Source organism: Lepisosteus platostomus, chromosome 11, assembly GCF_059453375.1.
Source record: "Lepisosteus platostomus isolate fLepPlt1 chromosome 11, fLepPlt1.hap1, whole genome shotgun sequence".
NCBI lineage: Eukaryota > Metazoa > Chordata > Actinopteri > Semionotiformes > Lepisosteidae > Lepisosteus > Lepisosteus platostomus.
Window position 1 is genome coordinate 26214809 of NC_142621.1, and position 27798 is coordinate 26242606.

The window sequence follows — 27798 nt, forward strand, 5'->3', positions numbered from 1 at the left end:
GAGGGATAGTACCTGGCAGAAGGTCAATGGCACAATTATAAGGTCGATGAGGTGGGAGGGTCAAGGCCTCCTGCTCATTAAAGGCTTCCTGTAGATCGGAATATTGAGGGGGTATGGTAGGAACCCCTGAAGGGGATGCCGCCGTGAGTGCAATTCGTACTGGTAGACGACAGCAGTCTTTAATACATCTCGGTCCCCAAGCTAAAATTTCTTTTCGGGACCAAGAAATGTTAGGGTCATGCTGTTGTAGCCAAGGAAAGCCCAACACCAGAGGATGTGTTGGGGTCTCAAGGAGATAAAACCAGATGTCTTCCACATGGGTGGCGCCAATCTGCAAACTTATAATTTCAGTTTGCCATCTAATGAGTCCTGGAGATACGGGGGAGCCGTCGATCGATTGAACACGAAGTGGTGTAGTCACTGGGGTCAAGGGTAATTTCCACGTTTGAGCGATGGAGGCATCAATAAAGTTTCCTGCCGCCCCTGAGTCTATAAAAGCTAGAAGAGGTCTCCTTTCATTACCCCAGAATAGTGTAGAACGAATAAAAAATCCAGAGGAAAACTGAGGGGATTGAGAAATCTCACTCACCTTAGGAACTTGAGAAGGTGGGCTGCGCCTCAAGGACGAGTATGAGGCAGGGCAGGCCGCTTTAAAGTGTCCTAATTTCCCACAGTACATGCAGCGACCCTCTCGTTGGCGCCTCTCTCGTTCTTCAGGGGTTAACTGGGTTCGGGCTACTTCCCTAGGTTGATCTGAGTCGAAAGATCTGATAGAAGAAAGCCGAGGAGCCTTTAATATTGAGGTCCGAGATCTTTCAGCACTCCTTTGACGAATTCTGATATCCAATTCCAATACTCGTGAAATTACTTCTTCCAAGGTACTGCCCAATTGCGGCATATTTACCAGACGATCCTTTATTTCTTCACTGAGTCCTTGACGGAAAAAAAAAATTAGGACCTCGTTGTTCCAGTGAGTCTCCGCTGCTGCTACTTGAAAATCTATAGGATAGTCTTGTACAGCCCGGCAGCCCTGGCGGATGGAGGAGAGGCGGAAGGCAGAGTCTTGACCAACTACAGGATAACAAAAAACCCCCTTAAATTTTCCTAAAAAGAGATCATAATCCTGAATTTCAGGAGCCTTGTGATCAAGCAGAGCAGTAGCCCATTCCAAAGCGCGGCCGGTTAGCAGTGAAACTATGAAGGCGATCTTGTCCTGAGGAGAAAAAAAGGTTTCCGGATGGAGCCTGAAAACCAGCGCACACTGTGCTAAGAAGCCCCGACATTTCGTAGGGTTGCCGTCAAACCTGTCAGGTGGAGTTAGTGGAAGAGGCCGAGGGGCAGGTGTAGCAGCTGGCGGGGGTGGAGCCGAAGCGGCAGCTCCAGCGTTGCTTCCTAGATTGCCGATGGGCGGCATTGCAGACAGGTGCGCAGAGATCTGTTGGACAGAAGCCTGGAGCTGGAGTAAGGCTTGTCCGTGCTGATCCAAAGCCGTGCGAATCTCCTGTTGCTCCGCTGGGTCCATGTTAAATGGCTCAGTATTCTGTTACGAGTTCGGTAATAGGGACCGAACTAGTGAGTGAACCCACTTGCAGGAGCGAACAAAGCCAAGTCGTAAACCGAAAGCAAACCGTAATCGTAGGAACGAGCCGAGAGTCCAGGGGGAGCAAGATATCCGAAAGGGAACGTGTACCGAAGCCGAAGTGTGATCCGAAGTCGTAGTCCGTAGAGCAATCCGAGAATCCAGAGGTAGCCAGTAATCCAAGACAGAGCGAAAGTACCAATCCAAGTCGAGATCCGAAAAGCCGAAGTCCAAAGGGAAAAACCGTAAGCCGAAATCCAAGACAAACACAGAGTAGAAGAAGCGCAACCAGGAAGCTCGGTAGGGAAGGACAGGTGTTTAAGTAGGATGAGACGGGAGTGTGGTGGTGAATGGGAAAACTGATAGGTGAACTGATGGATAGGGGCTACACCTACTTCTGCCTCCTCCGTTGCCGAGAGGCAGGGATCGTAACATTATGGAAGCCTTCATCCAGAAACGTTACTGATTGCGGGCTGGATAAAGGCAGACGTCTATGATGAAGAGTCAGAATCAGATGGACGGTTGTTTAAAAACATCACACTTACCTGTTTAGTCACATAATTTTTGTCATACTGCAACTTCACATTGCTAAGGTAGTTATGATATTGATTGTATTCTTTCAAAGAGCAGAGGACCTGAAAACAGACAAAACATGTTTCAAGTACTGTCTAGGAGGTTAAATGTTTTTATTTTTATTTTACAAATCTAGAGCACAGTCAAGTACTCTGTGTTTGAATATCTATTGAGCATAAGGACTTTAGCACAAACCATAGGCCTGCTTTGATTACATCTACTATTACATGCTTTGATTACAACCAAAGGCCTGCCCACCGAATACATCTATGCTGGAGTGCAGACATGAGTTAAATCACGCTACTGGAAACTATTACAGCTAAATGAGCTAGAACCTGGTCTATTTTTTTTGACAACACCTCACTCCTTCACCATACCAAAAAAGCCTCATTCTTTGCACAAACTCCAAACAGCCTTACTTTCTTCTGCTCATTGATTAAGCCTCTGTTCAGCAGAGACTCCTGCATGCCCTTGCGATGGTAATAGGTGCGCAGGTGGGGGTCATGGAGGCTGTTGTACTTCGAATCCAAACGGAAACCGTGGGGATCAGTCAGAGTGAAGTCAGGAGATGGCTGGTGCAGCTGAAATAGAAGGTAAGTATTTTATTACAACATGATATGTACAGGTAAACACAGATATGTATCCCCCTATGTTTCTGAACATAAAAATGAGAATGTTTTTTTTCTCCCCCCTCCGAAGGCTGTCGCCAGTTTCTTGGAAGACTACTCCAGAATCGCTGTTATCATTTTTTTCTACGTTCTTGAAAATCAAATTCCAATTTCTCAGTCATTGTAGCCAACTAAAAATGACTACATTGCAAAAAGACAGTAAGCATAATAAGCTTTAAGGCATACAGCTGAATTTCAATAATGTGATCAATATACTGCGTCTAGAAAAATATATAACCTTACTCCTGATGTTATATGCACAAAGATGTCAAGGGAAGATAGTTTGCTTACAGTTTAATCACTACAGCAACCACATTATACTAACACACACAGAAATGTGTCAATGTGTCCCAGGTATCATTTCATATTATACAAGTTTACATGTTGGTTTACCCCTAAAAAGAAAGAAAACCATGAATAAACATGTCATTTTTTACAATTTAAATGTTTAGATTTAAATAAGAATAAATGTATTAATGCTTTTCATTTTAGGTCACACTTACTTTCTCCGAAAGAGCAGTCCTGCAAAATTGAGGTTTAGACCCTGGGATTAACGGCAGTTTAGTGCCGACGGGTCTCTCCAACAGCTGCTGCTCTCCCTGCAGTGCATACAGCATGGTATAGCAGCCCTGAAACACAGAACATAGCTATCGTACCTCACAGAACCACAGCCAAAACGCCAGAAAAAACAAGCAGAGCTGATGGCAGAAATGATTTCATCTGTCACAGAGTGAAATAAAATGGGTGTGGGGGCAACAGCAGGTGTCAAGGACAATGTTGACTTTGCATAGAAGTTTGTATAGAATGACCAGTGACTTCAATGAGGGTGGTAATATGTGTCTTTCTTTGTTCTGGGGCTTCCTACTGATCAAAGATGCTATTGCAAACATTGTTAATTACCACACAGTTCAGAGAAGACACATGGCATGTCAAAACTGGCGTAGCCGAGCCTCAGACTGAGGAGGTGGATCTAGAACATAACAATTCTAGAAAATCTAGAATGTTCTAGAGCAATCTTACACCTGGCCATCTGTATATAGCCATTTGATCAATGAGCCCCAAGAAGTTAGCTCTGCTTACACCCAAAACTATCAAACCCCCCCCCCCCCCCAAGAAAGGTAGGGGGGCTTTAATAACCCCAGTGACAGAGCCACAAAGACCGAAGAAACAGGAATAACCAATTTGTACCACAGCACCCAGGAGAGGGTTTGGACACCAGGGACTCTCTACAGTGAGCAAGGGAGGAAGGCTTTAGCATTGTCTTCCTCCCCTCTCTACTCAAAAAATGGACTCAGAGACAAATTGGGGGGCATATTAAAAAACAGACTCCGCCAGGACTGAGGAGGATCCCTAAGACTACACAGAGTTTCTTTGCTATGACAGAAGCAGGCACACCAGGTCTCCAACTGGGGCTGGGTTTGGGAGAATATTTGCAGCTGGACTTTTCCTTTGGAACTCTGGTTTTGGTAACTTGAGTCAAATGGGGCTCTTGAGCTGGTCTGCAATGTGTTCTGTGAGTAAGTAAGTACCTCTGGTGGATAAGTTGTAATATTTGTTCTGTGGATTAGGCTATAATAGATACTGGAATTGCAAAGTACTGTAATAAAAATGGAAATGATGTAGGATGACTGTGTTCTCTGGTCTGTGGATGCACTAGTGGCTCTGGAAGATAAAAAGAACTTGTTGCTGGGGGAAAAGGTCTTTAGAATTGCTAAGTGGCATAATCAGCTACAAAACTAACTTTTAAAAGCAGTCCCTGCATTTAAAGGCCACGGTTCCTGACATATCTTTTTATAGATAGGTAAGAAGAGTTACCCTAGGGTGTTCAGAGGGCTAAATCAGTTCATAACATTCTTTTTTTTTCTTCTGCACAAACGAGTTGATTCTCTAAGTCTGTTTAGAGTTTTAGATTGGGAAGGCATATTCTCACCCAAGACATTTTAAGACAACAAAGAAAAGTACAGTACGTATATTCCCATAAAATACAGAAAGGGTTAACAATAAATTATTAACCCACGATTTCAGAAATAGAACACATAGCTGGAATTTTAAAATCACGTTCCATTTATTTTACCTTCTAGAGCTTTTAAAACAGTATTAGAAATATTACTACGAGGTGTACGTTTTAACTGTTTTACTAAACCTTACATTTTAAAGCTAAACTAATGCTGATTTTTTTTACGATTCACTACCTAAAAGTTCAAATATTTAAACGTATGGATAGTACACTCACAGTTCCAGATCCCGGTTTCTTTCTCTCCATTTTAACCCTGATCTCGTTCCATTAATCCATTAATCAATTAATCTATTTTGAGAAAACAATTCCGTCGTGTTCGTGAGCGTTTAGACTTTATTTTGTATAATACGGACTTGAGCATAAACCACTGTATAACCAAAATGTTGTCTATGATAACGTCAGATCTGCAAAGCAGTTGCCTTATCTGACGTATCCAGCATGTACAAGTTAAGTAAAAACGTCATTAAAAGCTGCAGCAGGGAAGCTACAGTATTCGTCCCAGGACGGACTTTTTTTATATATATATTTATAATTAGGTTTTAATTAGAAAATCCAGACAAAAAGGCGATGTCCGATTTAAAGTTTAATTTGAATGTCGCCATTCTAACTCAAAGCCTTCACGGTATCAAACCTGTGTGGTCACACGTCCCAAACAGTCTGGCTCTGCCAGTGGAGCCTAGAGACCCCAAAATATAACACACGGTTTGCCTTTTAATAATTTACACCTATAATAATAATAATAATAATAATAATAATAATAATAATAATACAAAGTAATAAAAACTTGTTTGAAAAGCGCGAACTGATTAGTCATTTGTACAGAGCAACATAACAAGACAGTGGCCACAGTACATAGAGAAATCTCCAACTGTACTATATTTAAAAACTATATAATTTTTCTGTATATCAAGACCTAGTTTTCAGTGACTACCGCGATGCGCCCTTCCATTTCCTAACTGTGTTATAGAAAGCAGTGGAGCTGCTGAAGAAAATATCCTAAAAATAACTACTTTTTGTAGTGTTCGTAATGTGACGAGGGGTCCGGTTCACCTTCAGACTTAATTTCTTATAGAAGTATATTGTATATACAGTAGGTTTTATAGTCTTATAAAACCTTTTTTTAAAGTGTTTTATAATGCTACTCTTGCACTCTGCTGTCTCCTAGTTCCTTTCAGTTGGGCTTCACCGGTGAAATAAGGATGAAAACACCCTCTCTCTGCCCAGTCTTGCTTTTTGGCGGTTGATGTGTCTGTATGTGTCTTTTCTAGATATGTCTAAAATGACACCTAATATGCAGGAAGAAGCTGTTAAATTGGTAAGCTGGTATCTGTAGCTGGGTAGCTGCAGAAAGGGATTGAAAACGTACAGACATCATTTTGGGTGCGACGGTAGGATGACGTCACAACAGAACGGCTATTTCACGAGGTTCCTAATTCCTCAGTCTCGAGATGTGTTCTGGTTGTTTTCGGTTTGGCTGAAGGTATTTGTACGGTAGCAATGCCGTGCTTTAAATTTCATACTTGGTTATTTAAGATCCCCGATTATATGAATAGGTGTGTTAACCCCTCTATATTCTGGCTAGATTTCACTCAGGAATTCTTAATCTGGCCTACCTAAAGTTTTTCCTTAAAATAATTGGTAAAGAAATTTCTCACTTTTCAACCACTTTTCATCTGTAGCTCCGAGGAACTGCTGGTATAATGATGAACAATACGTGACGGACTTTGGGATCCTTTGGGATGGAAAAGAAGTGTAGAAATGCAATTTTAATCATGGTAAATTATGGTATTGTAGCCATTTATAGTTATACAGGTGTTGTCCTCAATATTCTCAGTCACAGCAGCATGCCACATGGAATATTATCCATCCATTGTCTAATCACTTGATCCAATTCAATGCTGTGGAGAAGGGCTCTGCAATTACCAGAGGTCAGTTTCTTTATTTCTGTTGCAGTGTGAGAGCAAAAAAAATTTGCAACAATTATACTGCTTATCTGTTTAGTTGCAAGAGAATTATCCTTTCTTTTGGACAGAATCTGCATTTGGATTTGTGACCAAGATTACATAATACAAATGCCAAAGCTTGGAACGTCTGAAAAAGACTCAGTGGATGAAAGAGGGATCAAATTATCTAACTAAATGTGTGTTCACTGATTGATCTGCAGAGCCACACGGTCAGGCTGGGTGCAATAAGATGTGGATACAGTCCTTCAAATCACATCCCTAGTAAAAAAAGAGAATACAATCCATTTTATCACTCTGCAACTCACAACTGGCAACCCACTGAAGCTCAGCAGGCGTGATCCTGGTCAGTACCTGGTTGTGAGACCTCCTGGCAAAAACTAAGGTTGCTGCTGGAAGAGGTGTTAGTGGGGCCAGCAGGGGGCGCTCACCCTGTGGTCCATGTGGGTCCTAATGCCCCAGTATAGTGACGGGGATACTATATTGTACACAGGCGCCATCCTTTGGATGACACATAAAACCGAGGTCCTGACTCTCTGTGGTCATTAAAAATCCCAAGGCGTTTCTTGAAAAGAGTAGGGGTGTAGGATTTCCCATTGGCCCTTACCAGTCATGGCCTCCTAGTAATCCCCATCTATGAATTGGCTTCATTACTCTGCTCTCCTCCCCACTGACAGCTGATGTGTGGTGATTGTTCTGGTGCACTATGGCTGCCGTCGCATCATCCAGGTGGATGCTGCACATTGGTGGTGGTGGAGGGGAGTCCCCATTACCTTAAAGCGCTTTGAATGGAGTGTCCAGAAAAGCGCTATATAAGTGTAAGTAATTATTATTATTATTATTATTATTATTATTATTCTAATACCCTGAATGTATGAAATGAGCACATGCTTGTTTTTAGCCTAGTCCCGCTGACAATCACATTGCTGGTCTGATCACCTGCAGGATACGAGAACTCAGTTTCTATAATATTTTATTTTTGAAGAACTGGCATCTGATTCATTTCCAGTAGTCTCTTTCATTACTTGACTGTCTGTTGGGAACTGTTAGTCCTGCTTGTGTTTATTCTGCAGTCTGGTGAACAACAGGTTGTGAAATTCAGATCTATTTGATTAATTGTCTTTTATCCACCCTTTATCAGAAGGCTACTTATTCCTGTTTAAGGGTTTAGCTGACCAGGAGTCTATTCCAGAATCCCAGAGGTGTAACTCGGCATTAGTAGTATACTTGTCCTCTTGTAGGGTACATACACAAACACACAGGGCGATATAGACATTCCAGTGAACTGAACAAGCATGTGTTGAAGATGGAAGTTGAAGGGAATCACCCAAAGAAAGATTATGTGAAAGCAGGGAGAACACGCAAACCCCCTACATAAGGTGCACACGTCTGGAATCAAATTAAATGACCCCCAAACACGTTCACCAATTTTATTTCTAAAAAGATAACTTTCTGCATGATGATAAATGATGAATGCACCTTCGTGTTTATTAAAATATTATTCTAAATGATTTTTAAAAATGGTGTTATTTTTATGTAAGAACTGTTTCAATCAAACACAAAAAAAACAATATTTTAGGAAATGTTGGAAAAGGAAAAGATGGTTGAAAAGTATGGAAGCCCGTTTCCGCCAGGGAGTAACAAAAACACGCTATGGTATCTCACTGTGGTCAAAAAACATTTCTTGATTCTGCTTGAGCCGCTTCATGAATTGTAAGCGACTGTAAGAGCTCTTTCTAAAGTCAGCCCTCCTACAACAATTTATCACGCAGTCTCTTATGTGCACATTTTCCCACAAGTTGATCTCTTAACATGTCAGCTTCCAATACTCCAAAGTCACACGATTTAGCCAGTTCTCTTAGTGAATTCACAAAAGCATCAACAGATTCGTCCTGAGACGAATTCCTACATTTATGCCGTTCCAAAACCACATTTCTCCGCGGTGTAAAGTAAGCGTCTAAGGCAGCTAGTCTGTTCATATGTACCTTTTTCTCCAGCGAGGTTGGCGAAAATCCGCTGCAGGGGCGCCCCGATGCAGTGCAGTAATGCAGCCCGTCTCAGGCATCCGGAGCTTCTGTAGATCCACTGGCTATTTCAAAACATCTGTACGACTTCATCCATGTCTTGTATTCCGTATACAAATCCGGAGCTCCGAGGTTCAGTGGAAGCGGTGGAGAAAGCTGGGCATAAGCAAAACTTCTCGGCGCGGCGGCCGTATCTTCCATGGCGCAAGCTTAACGAACAGTCCGAAAATTCAAAAGTTCGTTTCAACCAGCACGAGAACTAAAATCTGCAGTGTTCTGCTCGCTTTGAGTTCGCCAAGCACTCATCTCTCGTCGCAATAAATGTTGTGTATCTTAATAAAGAGTCGTTCTTATATTATTTTAACTATTTTATTAACTACACAGATCACTCCCTTACACCATATATTCCCGCCTTCTACTCTCCCGTTCCGTTGTCTCGCGATGTCTACTCACTATACTCAGCTACCATATTCAGATATTGTGAAACAAATTTTAACTAAGCTGCTCTTAAGAATTCATCCTATTTCTCCAAAGGGGGAGGAGAAACAAGAACAGATTACGGAAAGTTTATCTTGTTGAGAGCTTAGTGAATTTGCTGTGGGCATTATTGACAATGTGCTGAAGAAACTATTTACAGCCCCAGATACCTCAGAATGTAATCCAACAATAGGAAGCAATATCCAATGTGAGCTGGTTTCTGTCAAACAAGTGGCCAGCCGTATTTACAGAGAACTGCTGCAGAGTGCTGGTTCCAAAGACAACTTACAGCAAGCAGTAGCAGCCAAGAGTGAGGCCCTGGCCAAAAGGATAGTTGATTCTCTTGTGAGAGAACTTATGAAGTTCCAACATTCAGATATCGAGTCTTCAGATGCTCCTCAAGCTGACAATGATATGGAAACCCGGAGCACCGAGCAGCTCATGTGCACCAAAATGGACCAGTTAGAACCTTCACCTGTTATTGGTCGAACAGATGCAGTGAAAGATATCATGGCAAAACTGCTTTTGAAAATTCGCCCTGGATTCCCCAACCCAGAAGATTATTCTGGGGAATTGGAAGAGCTGTCTGAGTCTCAGGTCAGAGACCTGGCACTGAAACTCACCAAAGATGCTCTGAAGGAATTGTCAAAGGTTTCCACTCTAACCATCAGTGAACCAAAGGCTGAAGATCTTCCATTACAGCAAGCCATCAAGAATACTGTTTACTCTGTTTACAGCAAACTGATGGAATCCATTGGCAGCAAGAAAGTATTACAAGTAGGAATTGCCTCACAGAATCCAGAAATGATCAAGGAAATGGCCTGTCGTGTGGCTAAAGAAACTATTGCAAATTATGGTTTACGAAGCGGGTGTTCAATTCCATATTCACAATTTCTCATTTCTCAGAAAACCAGTAAGTCCACACAGGAGAAAATTGTGGACACAAACGTAACTACAGTCAGAAGTAAAAAACTACAATCTTCCATGAAAAAGTCTCCAAAGGACTTTTCTCCAACAGTCCAAAGTGTTTTTGAAAACATTTTCCAGCCAGAAGACACTATGGATAAGTCCTGCTCATCACGTTCCCTAGGAGAAGCTGTTGGTGTGACACCTTGTTCTAATAAGAAAAAAGGTTGCCCTGCTTCTGAGACCCCAGAGAAGCCTGGAGATTATTTGGCTCAAAGAGTCCAGGATCAAGAAGTAGTACAGCAGTGTAAGGCTTCAGGGAAGACAGTTAAGAAGACTAAGAAGAGCTCCTCGATGCCAGACTTTATGAAAACACAACCTCTGGAGTCCTCTTTGCATGATGTGGTTGATGAGGTATGACCAACAGTTCCAAACCTGTAAAAATTTCTCTTATGAAAGTAGGATGGACCTGTTCTGTACCTAATTAACAGACATCTGTGTAGGATGTACTGGAAAATGGAACTCTTATTTTGTAAATATGATGATAGTTATGTTGTGCATTTTCCTTTACAATAAAACTACAAATCCAGATTTGTTTACCCTAATACTGTATAACATCACAGAAATGTCAGTTCATAGCATACGTACTAAACTCACCTGTCTGTGGATTTCAGCTTTATCACTTTCTTATTCAATTAGTACAAGAGCAATCAGGTGAGTTAATGCTACTATAGAGAGACTTGCTCACAGTATTGTCTACCAGTATTTCCAAACTGATGTCTGCATCATACAAAAAATTGAGATGCATTTTTTCTATACATGCAATTGTAAACATTCACATTGATTTCTTATTTTATATTTCATTGTCTGCCTTTATTCTAGTGTTAACGTCAGTGCTAAAAACATATACACACCCCATAATCCTTATCTTCTTTTCCGTAAGAGAAGTGTTACTTGTTTTGATTTACTTTTAAAAATGAAACAAAATTAACTGAACTGTAACTTTTTGTTTTTTTTTTTGTGACAGGAGTTGCCCGGACACTCATCTTGGTATGTGTACAATCCCAGCCTTAATAAGGACAAAAATCTCAGTCCAGCCCAAAGCAAGAGTGGTCTGCGCATTGACATAGCAAAACATTACAGGACCCCAATGCAACTGACCAAAACTCTAAGAGCGAAGGGCTTCTCTCGCACAGCAACATCCCCTTTGCAGTTAATAGGCCGGATGAAGATGTGAATGTGAGCCAGAAAGTCAAGAAACATCCTTTGAAAAAGTTTGGCTCCATGATAAAGCATAAGATCATGGGTAATACTGTAGGTCAAAAGATGTCAGAACTCAGAATGAAACAAATCCATCTTTGGAAAAGTTAAGAGCCCAGGGAACATCCAGTGGACGTGGGAGCTGTGAAAGCTTTGGACCATTTAAAGTGCCTGATGAGTACAACGAGCCTCAAAAACACAAGGTATGGATTATTACCCAAACTTTAATTATTAATTAATTTGGGCATTATTATATTTTTAATATTAGCACTACAGAAATTATTTGAATAGAATGCTCATTTGTACATCAAATAATATTCTAGACATTTCTATTAATTGCAATCAACAAGAATAGCAACTGCTATGGTGGCCAAAGCTGAATATTCTGTATGAATAATGACTACAAATTTATCAAGATCAATACAGTACGTAACAGTTTGAAGAAAGATGTGAAGACGGGGGTTTGAATTTAATCCTTTCTGTAGGGGGTTTAGACTTCTAAGTCACAAGCTGGGGTTTATGGCAGGAAAGGGGGTTAACTGATAAGGATTGCAGATGCAAGCTAGGAACCCCAATGGCCAAATACCATGAACCCCCCTCTTTTCCATCAGACCGAGTGACGTCAGAAACGGAGAAGAAGACACTATATAACCCAAAAGTTTGTAACAGTACGGGGAACAATACTTCGGTTTTGTTGTTTCTTGCGGGAAACAAGACTTCGGCTTTATTGTTCCTTGCATGCAATAAACTCATCTGTTTTACTTCATCTCGGGATCAAGAACCTTATTCCTTCTGTTACAACAAGTTCAAGTATAATAGCTGTGGAAGAAATATTCCTAAATTGTTTTCTTTGTGTGCTCATAGTTCTTCAAAAAATAAGTTTTTAGTTTGGACAGATTCAGTAGGAACAAGCCTCAGAACACTCCAGATGGTGAGTATTTAGTTTGTGACTGTGATTTTATTTTGTGTAGCACATTAGTGACAAGTGTGGTTCAGAATTAGACATTGGATGGAATTTATGTAGAATGGGGGAATTCATCCTAAATTTAGAATCCTTTAAAAAACAAACTGATTTGTATACAAATTGGCCTTAGTGTTCAGCAAACGTCAAGTTGTATTGACTCTGTAAGTATTCAAAATCCTCAAAGCTACTGACCTACAGTAGTGCACTTCATAAGATTTAGTAGTGCAGCATGAACTAGGGGAAACTATTTGGATTTAAAAAAAATATATAAAAGGTTTAAATAATCTACCAAACAGGGAAATGGATATTTTTATTCAAAGGGTTTGGGGCCTGGAAGAAACATACCAACTGCGATGTGGACGCCGATATCCTGACGTCCTTGAGGAAAGGGTTAGACTAGATACATGAATGAATTGGCTACTGAAAAACCAGGCAAGCCAGATGAACTATCAACGTTCTACTGTGCACCAACAAGTGCACCTAATGAACTTTCGTGTGATTGGCAAGTTGCAATGCCTCACTGCACAAGCTGTATTCCTGGTCAGAGGGCTTAAAACAAATTGCCAACTTTTTGTGAAAGTACATAAGCTATAACTATAGTATTCTCATTCCAGAAAGTGTTGCGTTTCTTTTTTCCATCTGTACTGTGTGTATATATATATACTGTATGGACCAGGAACTTATCTAGTCTCTTTTTGGTTTCCATTCGGACCGCTTAGGGGAGCGAACGGTAAACGGACCGCGGTGAGGAACAAGTCCCGAAACGGTTAGCCAGCATCTTGATACTGTCTGCAGGAGAGAGTAATTTTAATATAATTTGTCTCCCTGGAGATCGATTTAGATTATTAGAGAAATTCAAACTACGATCATAACATTTATATTTATAGACATACTCCAATATGGCGTCTCGCTCTCCATCGTCTTCCCCCGACTCTGCTACGGGTTCAGGTACCGACCCGGCTCGGCCAGACACATTCTATCTGGTTTGACTTTTCAGGTCAAAGTTGGAACATGTAACAGCAAAACCAGGGTCCATTGACAAAGGAAATGGTAAGTTAGAATGAATTACAGTTAAACGGGTTAAATTGGAAACTGTCTTCTTAGATAATTGTAGAACTACATTGTGATTATAAGCATAATCCATCTACAGTACCTCCTTGTAGTAGGGCTACATTGGACCTGTGACTTTATTTCTCCTGGTATTCTCCAAATATTTTGTATTACTGACAAACCTACTGGCCACATATACTGAGTTTTATACATTATTTATATGCAAAATTTAGAAATAAGCAGTAGGCATAAATGAACAGGGTAATAAAATATATCTATATATATCATATCAGGTACATTTAAAAAATAAATTGAATCATTTTCCACACAGTGAGCATATTGCCACTGTGAATTTAAAATAGGAATACAGTTAAATACAGTTAAATTCCAGTGGATTTGCTGTTTGAAACAGCCATTGTTATCCTGTGTTCACATGATGACTAGCTAATCATATTCTTAAAGTTTGCTTCTTCTCATTGATACCTTTTCAGTTGTTGAATATGTATTCTTTTCAGTAAGCGATAGCTAAAGTATTGTGCACAAAGTCATTTTAAGTTACACGAGGCAAGAGACAAATCTTTGCGAGTCCACAAAACCCACACTAAATATAGGTTTCAGTGTTGTCCAGAAAAAAGAAAGGTAAATGTGCGAACTTTTACAGTGATTGTAAGAAACCCAACAGACCAGGGACTGTAAGTAGGGTTTCAGTTGTTAAAGGCTAAATAACATCCTAGGCAAGTAAGATCTGTCAGTCAACTTATGGGATAGACTATGACTAAATTACATACCCGAGAAGCTGAGTTCTAGTATTGACAGTCTCCTTGCCGAACTGTATTAAAAATAGAAAACAAAACATTTGCCCTACTGAAAAGTGGTTACGAGTTTCTACCAGCTGGGCTCTGCAAGGCTGCTGATGGGTTACACATTGTGCTGTGATGTTGCAGGCAGGCCTGGAAGCAGCTTGGGGACATGAGCAAAGAACAGGCCATGCAGGAGTATGTAGCGTGTGTGCATTCGCTGGACCCAGAAGGTAGGGACTTCCTTCTGACTCAATTTCACTTAAACCTGCTATTTGTTTGGCGTCAGCTTTTGGGCGCCAGGATGATGTCATGCATTGACAGGGTGAACTGTCTCTGGGACAAGCTGTCAGATTTGTTCTAGGGATAAACCTGTTCCTGGGATTCCTACAGTACAAGAGACACTTTCAGATGATTCATCAGTAAACTACTAGCTACTAGCAACCTAATGAATACAGTCACTTGAGCAACCCACTTGTGTCTGTAACCTCTCTTGCGTTTTTCTGTTCTTGGTAGTTTGTATACTGAAGTAATTCTGGCAGTAATTTGTAACATTAACCTCTCTCAACACAGCAACAATGATAGTGACCGTCATCTTACCTAAACAAAACATGAATATTAATGATCAGAAACTAAGCCCCACTTTTAAAATCACAAATATGCTCCTTAAAAAAATCACAGAATCGGGTTCCAGATAGCTGCATGTTTTGCTTACTCAAAGAGCAAAAGGTCTGTTTTCTACCAAATGTTACCAAAAACATCCCTGCCCACTTGCAGCTGACAGGACTTGGCTGTTTCCCCATATATACTGTATGCCATATATATCCAGTGAGTATAATATGAAGAGGGGTGGATCAGGGATTTAGTGTTCACTGTTGTCCCTTTTGTGCTACATTTAAGAAAATAAAATATGTTTTCAATATGCATTGTCTTACCTTTATGACTACCGAGAATAAGTACTCTGGAACACAATCATTCTTTTCAGAACAGGTGGATAAGGTTAAATAATAGTCATAAAGGTAAATAAAAACAATCACCACATCTTCATATACAGTACAGTTACTACATTTTTGATCAACTTGAAGCATTGGATTATACAGTATGACTGTTTACTCTGTGGAGCTGTCCACTTCGACTGGCTTTGTAATAGGCCTGTACAGTTTAAAAGAGAGAGTTTATGTTCACATTTTTATAAAGAATAAGGTTACAGTGCCGTGCTGGTGTTTCGATCCGGTAAGAATATCTTAAGTCTAATAAACCTTCCAGCATTCCTTAATGATTTACTGATTTTTAAGTCAAAGGCCATACACCTAGCTGAAGTTAAAAAATATCTGAGGAACTTAAACCATTATCAAGCTGGCACTTGCAAAAGTAGGCATGTCTCTAATGTCGGGTAGGATTGAATTTCCCCTTGAAGTCTTGATTTACTGACCTGCTCAATGCCTGTGACCTCACAGTGATGTCACTCACAGTCGTGTTCTTCTCCAGTGGGTGATCTCTCTTTATAAGCTCAAAGCATGTCAAGCGGGGAAAGACTCTCTCTCATGAGTATGTCAGAGGAGTGTGTGCACATTTCCTCATCCTGTTTCAATTGTGTTATTTTAACCTTTGCTAATCCGATAGGTAAATATTAACCCACATATAAGCTGTGCCCGGGAATGTAGACAGTGGAAACTGAAAAATGAACTTCACATGGCACAATTTACCATTCTTACCATTTAAAAAAAAGCTCTTACTTTTTAAATAAATAAAGGAAAATGTAAAGGTGCTTTTTTTCTGCACAAAACTGTCTTTCATAATGTAATATTATGCTGTGGATTAAAAACAAACGATTCTTTAAAAATTCCCAAGTATATGTTGTTATAATTAGATGCCATTGTATGCTATATTCATTTATAGTAGTGCAGGTGGGTAGCTGCGTCAGCATGCGTAGTCTGTAAAGGAACAATAGGTTTATTCCATGCTGAAGAGAGAAGAGAGAAAAAACAGGTTCCCAAAACGTCATATTAGTTTAAAGCCATATCTTTAATTTGTAAAAAGCAGTTTTTGAGCAAAAAAAAAATGTATTTCTAATATCACACTTAAAGAGGGAGTAGAAACTCCATTGAAACAGATGCCAACAGCCACAATTTAACGGCAGCTGATTGTCAGAGCCACCTGAGAAGTGACAGAGAAAAGCCTAATTTCGCAGGGAAATGGTTGTTCTCTTTGAAAGATTCAATTGAATATATGGAATTAATATTCTATTTGAATGTATCTCATGAATGCTGTTAAATGATAGTACCTATACAGTACTAACTACATGCTTCTAGACTAACATTGAGCAAATTAAATTCTAGAGGCTAAATACTGTATGCAGTACAGTGGGAAATATTGAATTGTTTTGGGAAATAATAAAAGACAGATTATATTTACAGTGACTACTGGTCAGGGGATAAAGTGAGTTCCTGAAGTGATTATCTAGAAATAATTAATTTATATACCATAAATATACAGTGTTGGCAAAGCAGGACAGTTTAGTCCAAAAGCCTACTGTTCCCCCTAGTGGAAATATGTTTGCACCGCTTTCCTTGCGCTACAAGAATATTTGCCAGTATCAAATAATCATAATGTATCTCTTCCAGGCTAAAATAAGCAACAGTAAACACTGGTATTTAACTGGAATATAGTAGCATAAAAAAAGTGGCACAGTGGTGCTGTCTCAGAGCACTGGGGCCATGAGTTCATCCTCAGACGTGGGGCTTGTATGTTCTACATGTGTTTGCTTGGGTTGTCTTCAGGTATTTGGCTTTTGTGAAAATTGTCCCTGGTGTGAGTGTGCGCTGTGATGGACTGGGGTCCAGTTCAGGGTAAATCATGACTCTGGCTCCCCTGCAACCCTGTATTGGGTAATGCAGTTAGAAAATGGATGGATTAAAACCTTCAGAGAATTCTTTCCTTTTAACACTAATTTTACTACTGGAAACCACTGTAATTTTGAATCATATCCATTCACCTATCAACTATTTTACCACAATATTACAGTACATTTTACCTTTTGTATATCCTTCTGTAACAGTGCTGCTGTGCATTCCATTGCAAAAAACACTACATCCATTCTGTTACCAGAAAGTCTCATTAAAACACTAAAGAAAACATACTCATTAAGTGCAATTTGAGACTTTACATCTCATTTAATATGGAGACTGTAGACTGACACTGACTCAATACATCCAGTGAAAGTGGTTCAAGCTTTTACAGATAACCTGTAAAATCTCACTGTCAGTCTCTGAGTCTGCAGATTGACCAAGACGCACAGTCTTTGGGGTGGGAATTCTTTCTTCTTGGCTTATTTGCTGACAAGGGAGAGTTGACACATTCAAAAACACCATCCACAATTCAGAGGCAAGGTGATTAGATCTGCAGCAGGTGATTAGGAGACTCTTCTCCATCTCCTCTTTTCATCGTACAGGGAGATGGCTGGGAGCAGCACTCTGATAATGGACACTCCCACCCACGCCACTATATTCTCCGCCATGTCATTCACTTCTTCTATTGTTATCTGTTTTAAAGCAACAGCATAAATGTAGGTTAACCACGGAGGACTAACATTGTCTTTTATTGCTTTTAACAGGGTGTCAGCTGAGCATTAGACAGGATTCATCCATTCTCCCAGCAAACAGCGATAGGCTGATTTCTTTTTAAGGTCTTATTTTTCCCCGACTTCTCCTTGGAATACGTCATATTCTATTCTCATTTTTTCTACAGCCTACAGCCTATTCTGGACTATTCTTTTGTTTGCTTTCCCTTCTTACCTCTCTCCCTCCTATTCCTTCTCTTCCCAAAACCAAAGCATCGTGCATTTTAATACACTGTATTACAATTAAAACAAAAGATGAAAGGTTCTTATAAAATAGCTACAAATTTTTTCTTTCTGGTACTAAATCTGTGTTTTGAAAATCATACTGCTTGGGGCACATTGCATTCTCTTCTTCTGAAGAGATACCAAGGGTTTTGAGTCCCAGCTGGGTTTCTTCACAAGTCTTTTTCATAGGAACCCAATTCCAACAAATTACATACAGTAATTTCTAATTTTCTCGGACAATGCAATAGATGCTATTAATGGAATACAAGTACATTTTAAAAGACAACCTTAGATAATGTGACAATCAGTGCACTTTTCAGTCCTTCAGATATCCCTTGTGGTGTCTCCGGGGGAAAGTTTATGCAAATGAGAGAAGTACTCACACCACACTTTTCTTTCCTGAGTTTCGTGGCGTTTCTTCCTCCAATTATCTTCCAAATCCAGTCCGTAATCCGCTCTCTTAATCCTGTTCCGATCCGAGTTCCAAAAGTCTGTAATAAAGCCAATCCGCGATGTATCCTTATCCAATATCTGCAATCCAAAAACCATAAACCTTTTCTCATTTCAGTAGTCCATTATTCCTTAGTCCAATCTTTAACATAAACCTCTTTCTTCTCTCTTCCTCCAAACCGCATTCACCTTATCGACTTCCACCCTGTTCACTGCCTCCGGGGCACTTATATTTCGGTTCCTGATGCGGCTCAGCTGTGTCTCATTGTTTCTCAGGGTAGACCCTTTCCATATACGGGTCAGCTGATTCTTTTTGGCAGCCATTTTGCTCGGGTCCATATCTAGTATTTTAACTAGGTCATTCTGAAAATACCTGTTATGAATGACCCTTCCCCTGGTCATCTTACACCCTTTACTTGGCTGGCCTGTAATGTGGGTGTTATATTCTATGATTTTCTTCTTGTTTTATTTATTACCTTGTCCAGTAGGTGGCAGAATTAGTACAGTAAGGGACTAGGCTTAAGGAGCAATATTGTTTAATCAAGCTGACATCTTCCTCTAAAATATGTTTTTTATTCGGTAGTGGTATGAAAAACACAACCTGAAAATATAGTAATGAAAATGAAAAGTCAAGCTTGTGCAACCAGGTGATGTGCAGCTGGGCACGGGAATCGGGAACAGCGCCTCGTGCGGGCTGGTAGACCCTCGCTTCCAGCCTGCTGTCCGCCTGACTTTCTCTCCCATGGTTCTTTCTAATCTGTTAGGTAAGATCTGAAGTAATAAGGCTTTTTTAAACGGTCTGTAAATTTATGTTTACTGATGTCATAGTTTCGGTTTAAGGTTTACTCGTTTATATTTGTTTTAAGAGTATCAAAAGTGTATTCGGGCTCTGCGGGTTATCAGAGACGAAATTGAACTTCGTTAGCTAACTGTGTTAAGTCGCTAGATGAAAACTGTCTGTGTGTTGTGAGTTAATTTCTTAGTGAGTTGAGTTGTTGTGTCGCGTTTAAATGGTGTTATAGTAAACAGGGGAAAACAACATGTACGAGGGTAGGAGTCAGACTCTTGCTACCAGCCTGCTGTAAACCTGACTTGTACGTATTTCTGGAAACGCTCCCTTATTTTCTTCTATTTTTTAGAAAATAAACTTGAAAAAAGGGAGCCGTGTATGAGTTCCTCTTGCGCGCGCCGGTGAGTGCACAAGATCAACGGTAAAGCTGCCAGAACTGAGAGGGACCCGCTAGAGGTCACCACAGCCAGGCAGAATAGGGACTGTGACGTAAACTTGAGTAGTGCGTTATGGGAGTTGTAGTTCATAAAGCCAACGCTATGTCCGTGAGCAACTATAGCCAGTTCTAAAACCCGGCTCCCCTTAAGTAAGGATTGCACTTGCATTCCAGGCTTTTCTATGGAAGCCCGTTCCCGCCAGGGAGTAAAAAAAACGCGCTATGGTATCTCAGAATTGCAACTTAGCAACTCTGAATTCTGACTTAGTAACTCTTTATATCTCACATTTGCGAGTTCGAAATAGCCCATATTTCATTGTCTGTCCTTTTGTTATTGTAACGGATTCGGGTTCTAGGGCTTGTGCCCTCGCCGCTCCCACCCTAGTTCGTACCTCACTGCATTGGCTCGAACCCAGCTCCTGAGTTGTTGAGGACAAGACCTGTATAACTATATATGGCTACAATACCAGAATTGACCATAATTAAAATTGCATTTCTACACTTCTTTTCCATCCCAAAGGATTAGAGGTGTAAATTATTAAAAGGCAAACCGTGTGTTATATTTTTGGGGTCTCTCGGCTCCACTGGCAGAGCCAGACTGTTTGGGACGTGTGACCACACAGGTTTGATACCGTGAAGGCTTTGAGTTAGAATGGCGGCATTCAAATTAAACATTAAATCGGACATCGCCCTTTTGTCTGGATTTTCTCATTAAAACCTAATTATTAGTATATATATAAAAAAACAAGTCCGTACAGGGACGAATACTGTAGCTTCCCTGCTGCAGCTTTTAATGACGTCTTTACTTGTACACGCTGGATACGTCAGATAAGGCAACTGCTTTGCAGATCTGACGTAATAGACAACATTTTGGTTATACCGTGGTTTATGCTCAAGTCCGTATTATACAAAATAAAGTTTTACCGCTCACGAACACGACGGATTTGTTTTCAAAATAGATTAATTAATTAATGGATTAATGGAACGATATCAGGGATAAAAATGGAGAGAAAGAAACCGGGATCTGGAGCTGTGAGTGTACTATCCATACGTTTATATATTTTAACTTTTAGGTAGTGAATTTAAAAAAAAAATCAGCATTAGTTTAGCTTTAAAATGTAAGGTTTAGTAAAACAGTAAAAACGTACACCTCGTAGTAATATTTCTAATACTGTTTTAAAAGCTCTAGAAGGTAAAATAAATGGAACATGATTTTAAAATTCCAGCTATGTGTTCTATTTCTGAAATCGTGGGTTAATAATTTATTGTTAACCCTTTCTGTATTTTATGGGAATATACGTACTGTACTTTTCTTTTGTTCTCTTAAGATGTCTTGGGTGAGAATATGCCTTCCCAATCTAAAACTCTAAACAGACTTAGAGAATCAACTCGTTTGTGCAGAAGAAAAAAAAAAGAATGTTATGAACTGATTTAGCCCTCTGAACACCCTAGGGTAACTCTTCTTACCTATCTATAAAAAGATATGTCAGGAACCGTGGCCTTTAAATGCAGGGACTGCTTTTAAAAGTTAGTTTTGTAGCTGATTATGCCACCTAGCAATTCTAAAGACCTTTTCCCCCAGCAACAAGTTCTTTTTATCTTCCAGAACCACTAGTGCATCCACAGACCAGAAGTCATCCTACATAATTTCCATTTGTATTACAGTACTTTGCAATTCCAGTATCTATTATAGCCTAATCCACAGAACAAATATTACAACTTATCCACTAGAGGTACTTACTTACTCACAGAACATATTGCAGAGCAGCTCAAGAGCCCCATTTGACCCCAGTTACCAAAACCAGAGTTCCAAAGGAAAAGTCCAGCTGCAAATATTCTCCCAAACCCAGCCCCAGTTGGAGACCTGGTGTGCCTGCTTCTGTCATAGCAAAGAAACTCTGTGTAGTCTTAGGGATCCTCCTCAGTCCTGACTGAGTCTGTTTTTTAATATGCCCCCCAATTTGTCTCTGAGTCAATTTTTTGAGTAGAGAGGGGAGGAAGACAATGCTAAAGCCTTCCTCCCTTGCTCACTGTAGAGAGTCCCTGGTGTCCAAACCCTCTCCTGGGTGCTGTGGTACAAATTGGTTATTCCTTTTTCTTCTGTTTCTGTGTGCTCTGGCTCTGTCACTGGGGTTATTAAAGCCCCCCTACCTTTCTTTGGGGGGGGGGGGGGGGTTGATAGTTTTGGGTGTAAGCAGAGCTAACTTCTTGGGGCTCATTGATCAAATGGCTATATACAGATGGCCAGGTGTAAGATTGCTCTAGAACATTCTAGATTTTCTAGAATTGTTATGTTCTAGATCCACCTCCTCGGTCTGAGGCTCAGCTAGGCCAGTTTTGACATGCCATGTGTCTTCTCTGAACTGTGTGGTAATTAACAATGTTTGCAATAGCATCTTTGATCAGTAGGAAGCCCCAGAACAAAGAAAGACACATATTACCACCCTCATTGAAGTCACTGGTCATTCTATACAAACTTCTATGCAAAGTCAACATTGTCCTTGACACCTGCTGTTGCCCCCACACCCATTTTATTTCACTCTGTGAAAGATGAAATCATTTCTGCCATCAGCTCTGCTTGTTTTTTCTGGCGTTTTGGCTGTGGTTCTGTGAGGTACGATAGTTATGTTCTGTGTTTCAGGGCTGCTACACCATGCTGTATGCACTGCAGGGAGAGCAGCAGCTGTTGGAGAGACCCGTCGGCACTAAACTGCCGTTAATCCCAGGGTCTAAACCTCAATTTTGCAGGACTGCTCTTTCGGAGAAAGTAAGTGTAACCTAAAATGAAAAGCATGAATACATTTATTCTTATTTAAATCCAAACATTTAAATTGTAAAAAATGACATGTTTATTCATGATTTTCTTTCTTTTTAGGGGTAAACCAACATGTAAAATTGTATAATATGAAATGATACCTGGGACACATTAACACATTTCTGTGTGTGTTAGTATAATGTGGTTGCTGTAATGATTAAACTGTAAGCAAACTGTCTTCCCTTGACATCTTTGTGCATATAACATCAGGAGTAAGGTTATATATTTTTCTAGACGCAGTATATTGATCACATTATTGAAATTCACCTGTACTGTATGCCTTAAAGCTTATTGTGCTTACTGTCTTTTTGCAATGTAGATATTTTTAGTTGGCTACAATGACTGAGAAATTGGAATTTGATTTTCAAGAACGTAGAAAAAAATGATAACAGCGATTCTGGAGTAGTCTTCCAAGAAACTGGCGACCGCCTTCGGAGGGGGGAGAAAAAAAACATTCTCATTTTTATGTTCAGAAACATAAGGGGATACATATCTGTGTTTACCTGTACATATCATGTTTTAATAAAATACTTACCTTCTATTTCAGCTGCACCAGCCATCTCCTGACTTCACTCTGACTGATCCCCACGGTTTCCTTTTGGATTCGAAGTACAACAGCCTCCATGACCCCCACCTGCGCACCTATTACCATCGCAAGGGCATGCAGGAGTCTCTGCAGAACAGAAGCTTAATCAATGAGCAGAAGAAAGTAAGGCTGTTTGGAGTTTGTGCAAAGAATGAGGCTTTTTTGGTATGGTGAAGGAGTGAGGTGTTGTCAAAAAAAATAGACCAGGTTCTAGCTCATTTAGCTGTAATAGTTTCCAGTAGCGTGATTTAACTCATGTCTGCACTCCAGCATAGATGTATTCGGTGGGCAGGCCTTTGGTTGTAATCAAAGCATGTAATAGTAGATGTAATCAAAGCAGGCCTATGGTTTGTGCTAAAGTCCTTATGCTCAATAGATATTCAAACACAGAGTACTTGACTGTGCTCTAGATTTGTAAAATAAAAATAAAAACATTTAACCTCCTAGACAGTACTTGAAACATGTTTTGTCTGTTTTCAGGTCCTCTGCTCTTTGAAAGAATACAATCAATATCATAACTACCTTAGCAATGTGAAGTTGCAGTATGACAAAAATTATGTGACTAAACAGGTAAGTGTGATGTTTTTAAACAACCGTCCATCTGATTCTGACTCTTCATCATAGACTTCTGCCTTTATCCAGCCCTCAATCAGTAACGTTTCTAGATGAAGGCTTCCATAAGATCTCTCCATTATGCACTTTTGAATATACTGCTGTCATCATGTCATCTTCAAGGAAGTCTCTACCTTGACTGTGTTTGTATTCTAAGGATCAATTTCAATGTTTTCTTTCAGTTTCTTATCTAATTGCTATGAAGCTCATTTCTGTTTTAGTGTTTTGACGCTGACGATGTTGTTGCTTATGTTTGTCACTGCTCTAGCCTATTTTAGCTTCTTCTTGTTAGTTCAGCCATACTGTACATCTTTTCATGATACTTTGTGTTGTTTATAGCCCATATAGTCCTTTCTGCATGCAGGATATGGGTTTCATATCATAAGAAAAGTTACGAATGAGAGGAAGCTCTTTAGCCTGTTTGGTAATTACTTGCTAATTGGTCTGTGAGTCTCATCCAGCTGTTTCTTGAAAGAAGTCAGCATTCAACAAGCAGACTTGACTGTGAGGATTTTGAATATTTGAAACAGGTCGCCTTGTAGTCTTCTCTGTTCACGATAACAGAGTTAAAAAAAGATAGTTTTTTTATTCATTGAGGCTGGGCAATATATCTGGATGTTTTTCTTTGTGGAAAACCACTAATTGTACCACCCGAATCGGAGCATTCACTGCTTATCTGTACTGCTCTGTAGACTTTAATCCATTTTCAGTGCAAAAAAATGTATTTTTCCAAACACATGTTAATACAGGCAGCTTTTGTGTGTAGTCCAAAACAGAATTTATAAGTCTTCTTTGCCAGACAAGGCTGAAAAACGACTTGAACTTCCATCCATCCCTTTCCATCCACGTCATCTAATCTAACCGCCTCATCTAAGGGCTGCAGGGAGCAGGGGCCTATCCCAGAAAGCAACGGGCTTAAGACGATATACACCCTTGACCAGAATTAAGTCCATTGCAAGACACACACAGACACAAATTCACTCTAGAACCAATTTTCCTAGAAACCTTTTTTTCTACCAGTATAGTATGGCTTTTGACTGTGGGAGCAAACCAGAGCAAACCGTGAAAAACCCATGTGAATATGGGGAGACCATACAAACTCCACACAGACAAATCACCTCAGGCTCAGAATAGAGCCTCTGGCACCAGTGTTGCGAGATAACAAGGTTAACCACTGTATCCAAGATATACATCTTAAATTGAAATGTTTAGATCAACAAACTACAGTAGCTCAGCCTTCACTCTTATACATATGCAAACACATTCTATCGGTGTGAGTTCAAATTAAAAATCTAATGGAAAAAGTCAGTGTTGGTTTTGAAGTGCACACTCGGCTATAATAGTGCTTAGGAGAACCTTGCAATGAAGGGAGTGTGGCACTCTATTAAAAGGCTGTGCTGGCTTTCAGAAAACAATAGTGAAGAAGTTCTTGGAGCTCCAGGAGCAGAACGAGATTCCCAGGGATATCAGCTTCACCGATGTGAGGGAATGGCTCCTTGAGGAAGGATCCAAGAATATTTCAGACCAGTTTATGGCTAACAGAGACAGGTAATAACATACGGAAGCTCCTCACTCTTTAACAGCAAGTTCCTGCCTTTTGGATTCCTGATTTGTTGTATTTGTATCACATTTTTTTTTGTTTCGCTGTAAATATGTGTAAATATTTTACTGTTATGTTGAAACATTAGATGTCAAGAATACAACTGTAAGTAAAGGTTTGCCTTAAGTTAATTAATTGTGCAAGCAAGTGGAAGTCTTGACTGAGTCAAAGTTTTCCAAAAGATGAACATCTGCTCTACGGAAATACCACATTCACAAATTCCTCTGCTGCTGTCTGACATTGCCTTGTGGATGAAGCTTTCTTTGCTGTTGTTGTTTATGAAGGCACCAGGCAGGAGCTCCGAAAACAGAGGAGATATGCAGACAGGCTGAGGTATGAGAATACAGTTTGATTTATTTTGACCCAGGGCTGCACCTGGTCATCACCTGGATGGGAGATCTTTAATAGCTGGTTTCCTTCTGCATCTTAAACTGATTAGAGACATTTATATCCACTCTGGCAAGTGACCTTGTGACACCTCTGTAAATACAGCATGATTGGGGAGCAAGCAAAAGATAACAGGATCTCTAGCATAACTGTTTTAAAAGATGTTGTGTTTCTGACAAGTAATTAAGCATTTATGTTGCAAAATGCTCATTAAAAAAATTATCTCACCTTATAGTGTATACGCCTCTTCCAGCCGAACAGATTTCTGCAGAGTGGATACCCTTAGTGAATCATGTTACTGTATTGTCACACTTAGACTTCAGACACTTTTCATACGCTTTTATGAATCCTACATTTCACACTGTAGCTTAACTCACTTTTGAAACACATAGTTTATTCACCCCTTTCATTGATTTATCAGCTTTCAGATCACCGGCATTATCAATATACAGTATTTAGCCTCATCGGTTTTCTACATCAGCTTAATCATGTTTCTTGTTTTTTTTTCACATTCTCACTGTACATTGCTGTATGGTATGTTATTTTCCCAGTTATTTTGTCTTTGGGCTTCCCAGACCACATTCAGCTGCTGAATGCTCCTAATATGCTGAAAAATGCCCAAAGGCCTCATTTGCTAAATTGTAAAAAGGGGAGAGATTCAGCTCCACATGATCTAACAGATTCCTCAATATTTAATGTACCACCTATAAGCAGGTGACATATAAATATAAATATCTAGTAGCGTAGCTGTTCTGTGCTCAACACAATCTAGCTTTCTGCTGTTTCTCATCGGCTTTGCCTTTTCACTGACGGCTCTACAGATGTGGAAAATCAGAGAAAGGGCTTTACATATGAGAATAGAGGAAGATGCCCGGAGGGAGGTGCGACAGGCCCAGCTGAAGAATCAGACCAGAGCTAGAAGGCACAAAAAGGTACTGGAGTAATGAATGTTTGGATTCATCCTCTTAAGGTGAACTTTTCTTCATGCAAATTCCGGACTTGACACTGACCTTGCAGCTATATTTTGTTGTATTTCCAAGATGAGCACCTATAGGTTTAAATTAATAACCTAAACTAATACCTTTGGATCCTCGGTGACCACAATAATCATGGTATGTTGGCACCTCTTATATTGTGCATCTACTCTAGGGTGGTTATGCCAAGATATGCTACAGAGGTGCCAAAACACCATATTCTGGTAGTGTTTGGTGCCTCCAATTCATGGTTATAGCACTGCATCTCCAAAGCCCATGGTTTATCTCCAGCCTTGGGCACCTCCCTGTGTGGCATTTATTCTGCGTGTTGTGGGTTTTAATTCCAAGTAACATCCCAGAGACATGCTGCTTTGCATAATTGGCTGTTCTAAAGTATCCCTCAGGGGTATCTCCCCAAGAGGATCCAAGAGGGTGGTTGATGATCTCTCCTCTTCATTACCTAAGCATTAGAGGAGAGACATTGCTGCTTCAATCTCTTATATCCAGCCTGCAAGGTTCTGAACTACACACAGAGTCTTTCATCCAAGTAATGTCGGACCCAGCCTTTCTTCTTCTGAGCTCTGACCAGACCCAGCTTCCCAGCTTCAGGTGCTGTAGATTGAGATGAGATTGGAGTCTCCTGTAGTGACCTTATGGATGGGAAGTTTTCTACTGCTAACAAGATGTTCAACAATGAGATGGACCTTTTCATCTTTTGTTGAGAGGCTTTCCTTTTTCATTAAACAATAGCCACTTGTGAAAGGTTTTCTGTCATTCTCAGGCATTTGAATATTATAAAAGGAAGGTTGCTCTCCAGCAGCAAAAGCTAAATGAGAGTTTACAGGAAAGGAAGGATTTTGAGAGAGAAATGCAAGACCGTATTAAAAGGCAATATTTTAATGAAATACTTCAGTCTGGAAAACAGGGTAAGCTTCTAGATCCAATAATTTGCAGTGGTGCAACTATGATTAAGTTCACAATTTAATGTGTTTTAGTTTGTTGGCTAGAAGGAATGATGCAGGTTGACC

General features: G+C 40.1%; 1 protein-coding gene and 3 long non-coding RNA genes across 4 annotated transcripts in view; 2 read left to right on the plus strand and 2 right to left on the minus strand.

The window, feature by feature from the left end:
• LOC148652271 (fibrous sheath-interacting protein 2-like) overlaps positions 1–3437 on the minus strand; it is a 48740-nt gene extending 45303 nt beyond the window's left edge. Inside the window, exons 1-3 of the mRNA XM_088597555.1 lie at positions 3324–3437; positions 2572–2733; positions 2125–2214 (exon numbers count right to left, since the gene is read on the minus strand). Of these exons, the coding sequence (XP_088453681.1) occupies positions 2125–2214; positions 2572–2733; positions 3324–3437 (366 nt within the window). The remainder of the gene's footprint in view (positions 1–2124; positions 2215–2571; positions 2734–3323) is intronic.
• Positions 3438–7067: 3630 nt separating this feature from the next.
• Positions 7068–9180, plus strand: LOC148652274 (uncharacterized). Its single transcript, XR_015925053.1, has 2 exons — positions 7068–7616; positions 8796–9180. It is a non-coding gene; the product is annotated as an uncharacterized LOC148652274 (long non-coding RNA).
• Positions 9181–12898: 3718 nt separating this feature from the next.
• The window catches only part of LOC148652275 (uncharacterized), a 74143-nt gene continuing 59243 nt past the window's right edge, over positions 12899–27798 (plus strand). Inside the window, exons 1-2 of the long non-coding RNA XR_015925037.1 lie at positions 12899–13479; positions 14424–14509. This is a non-coding gene — a long non-coding RNA (uncharacterized LOC148652275). The remainder of the gene's footprint in view (positions 13480–14423; positions 14510–27798) is intronic.
• On the minus strand, positions 17425–19089 carry LOC148652276 (uncharacterized). Its single transcript, XR_015925039.1, has 2 exons — positions 18504–19089; positions 17425–17817 (listed from the first exon to the last, which is right to left on the minus strand). It is a non-coding gene; the product is annotated as an uncharacterized LOC148652276 (long non-coding RNA).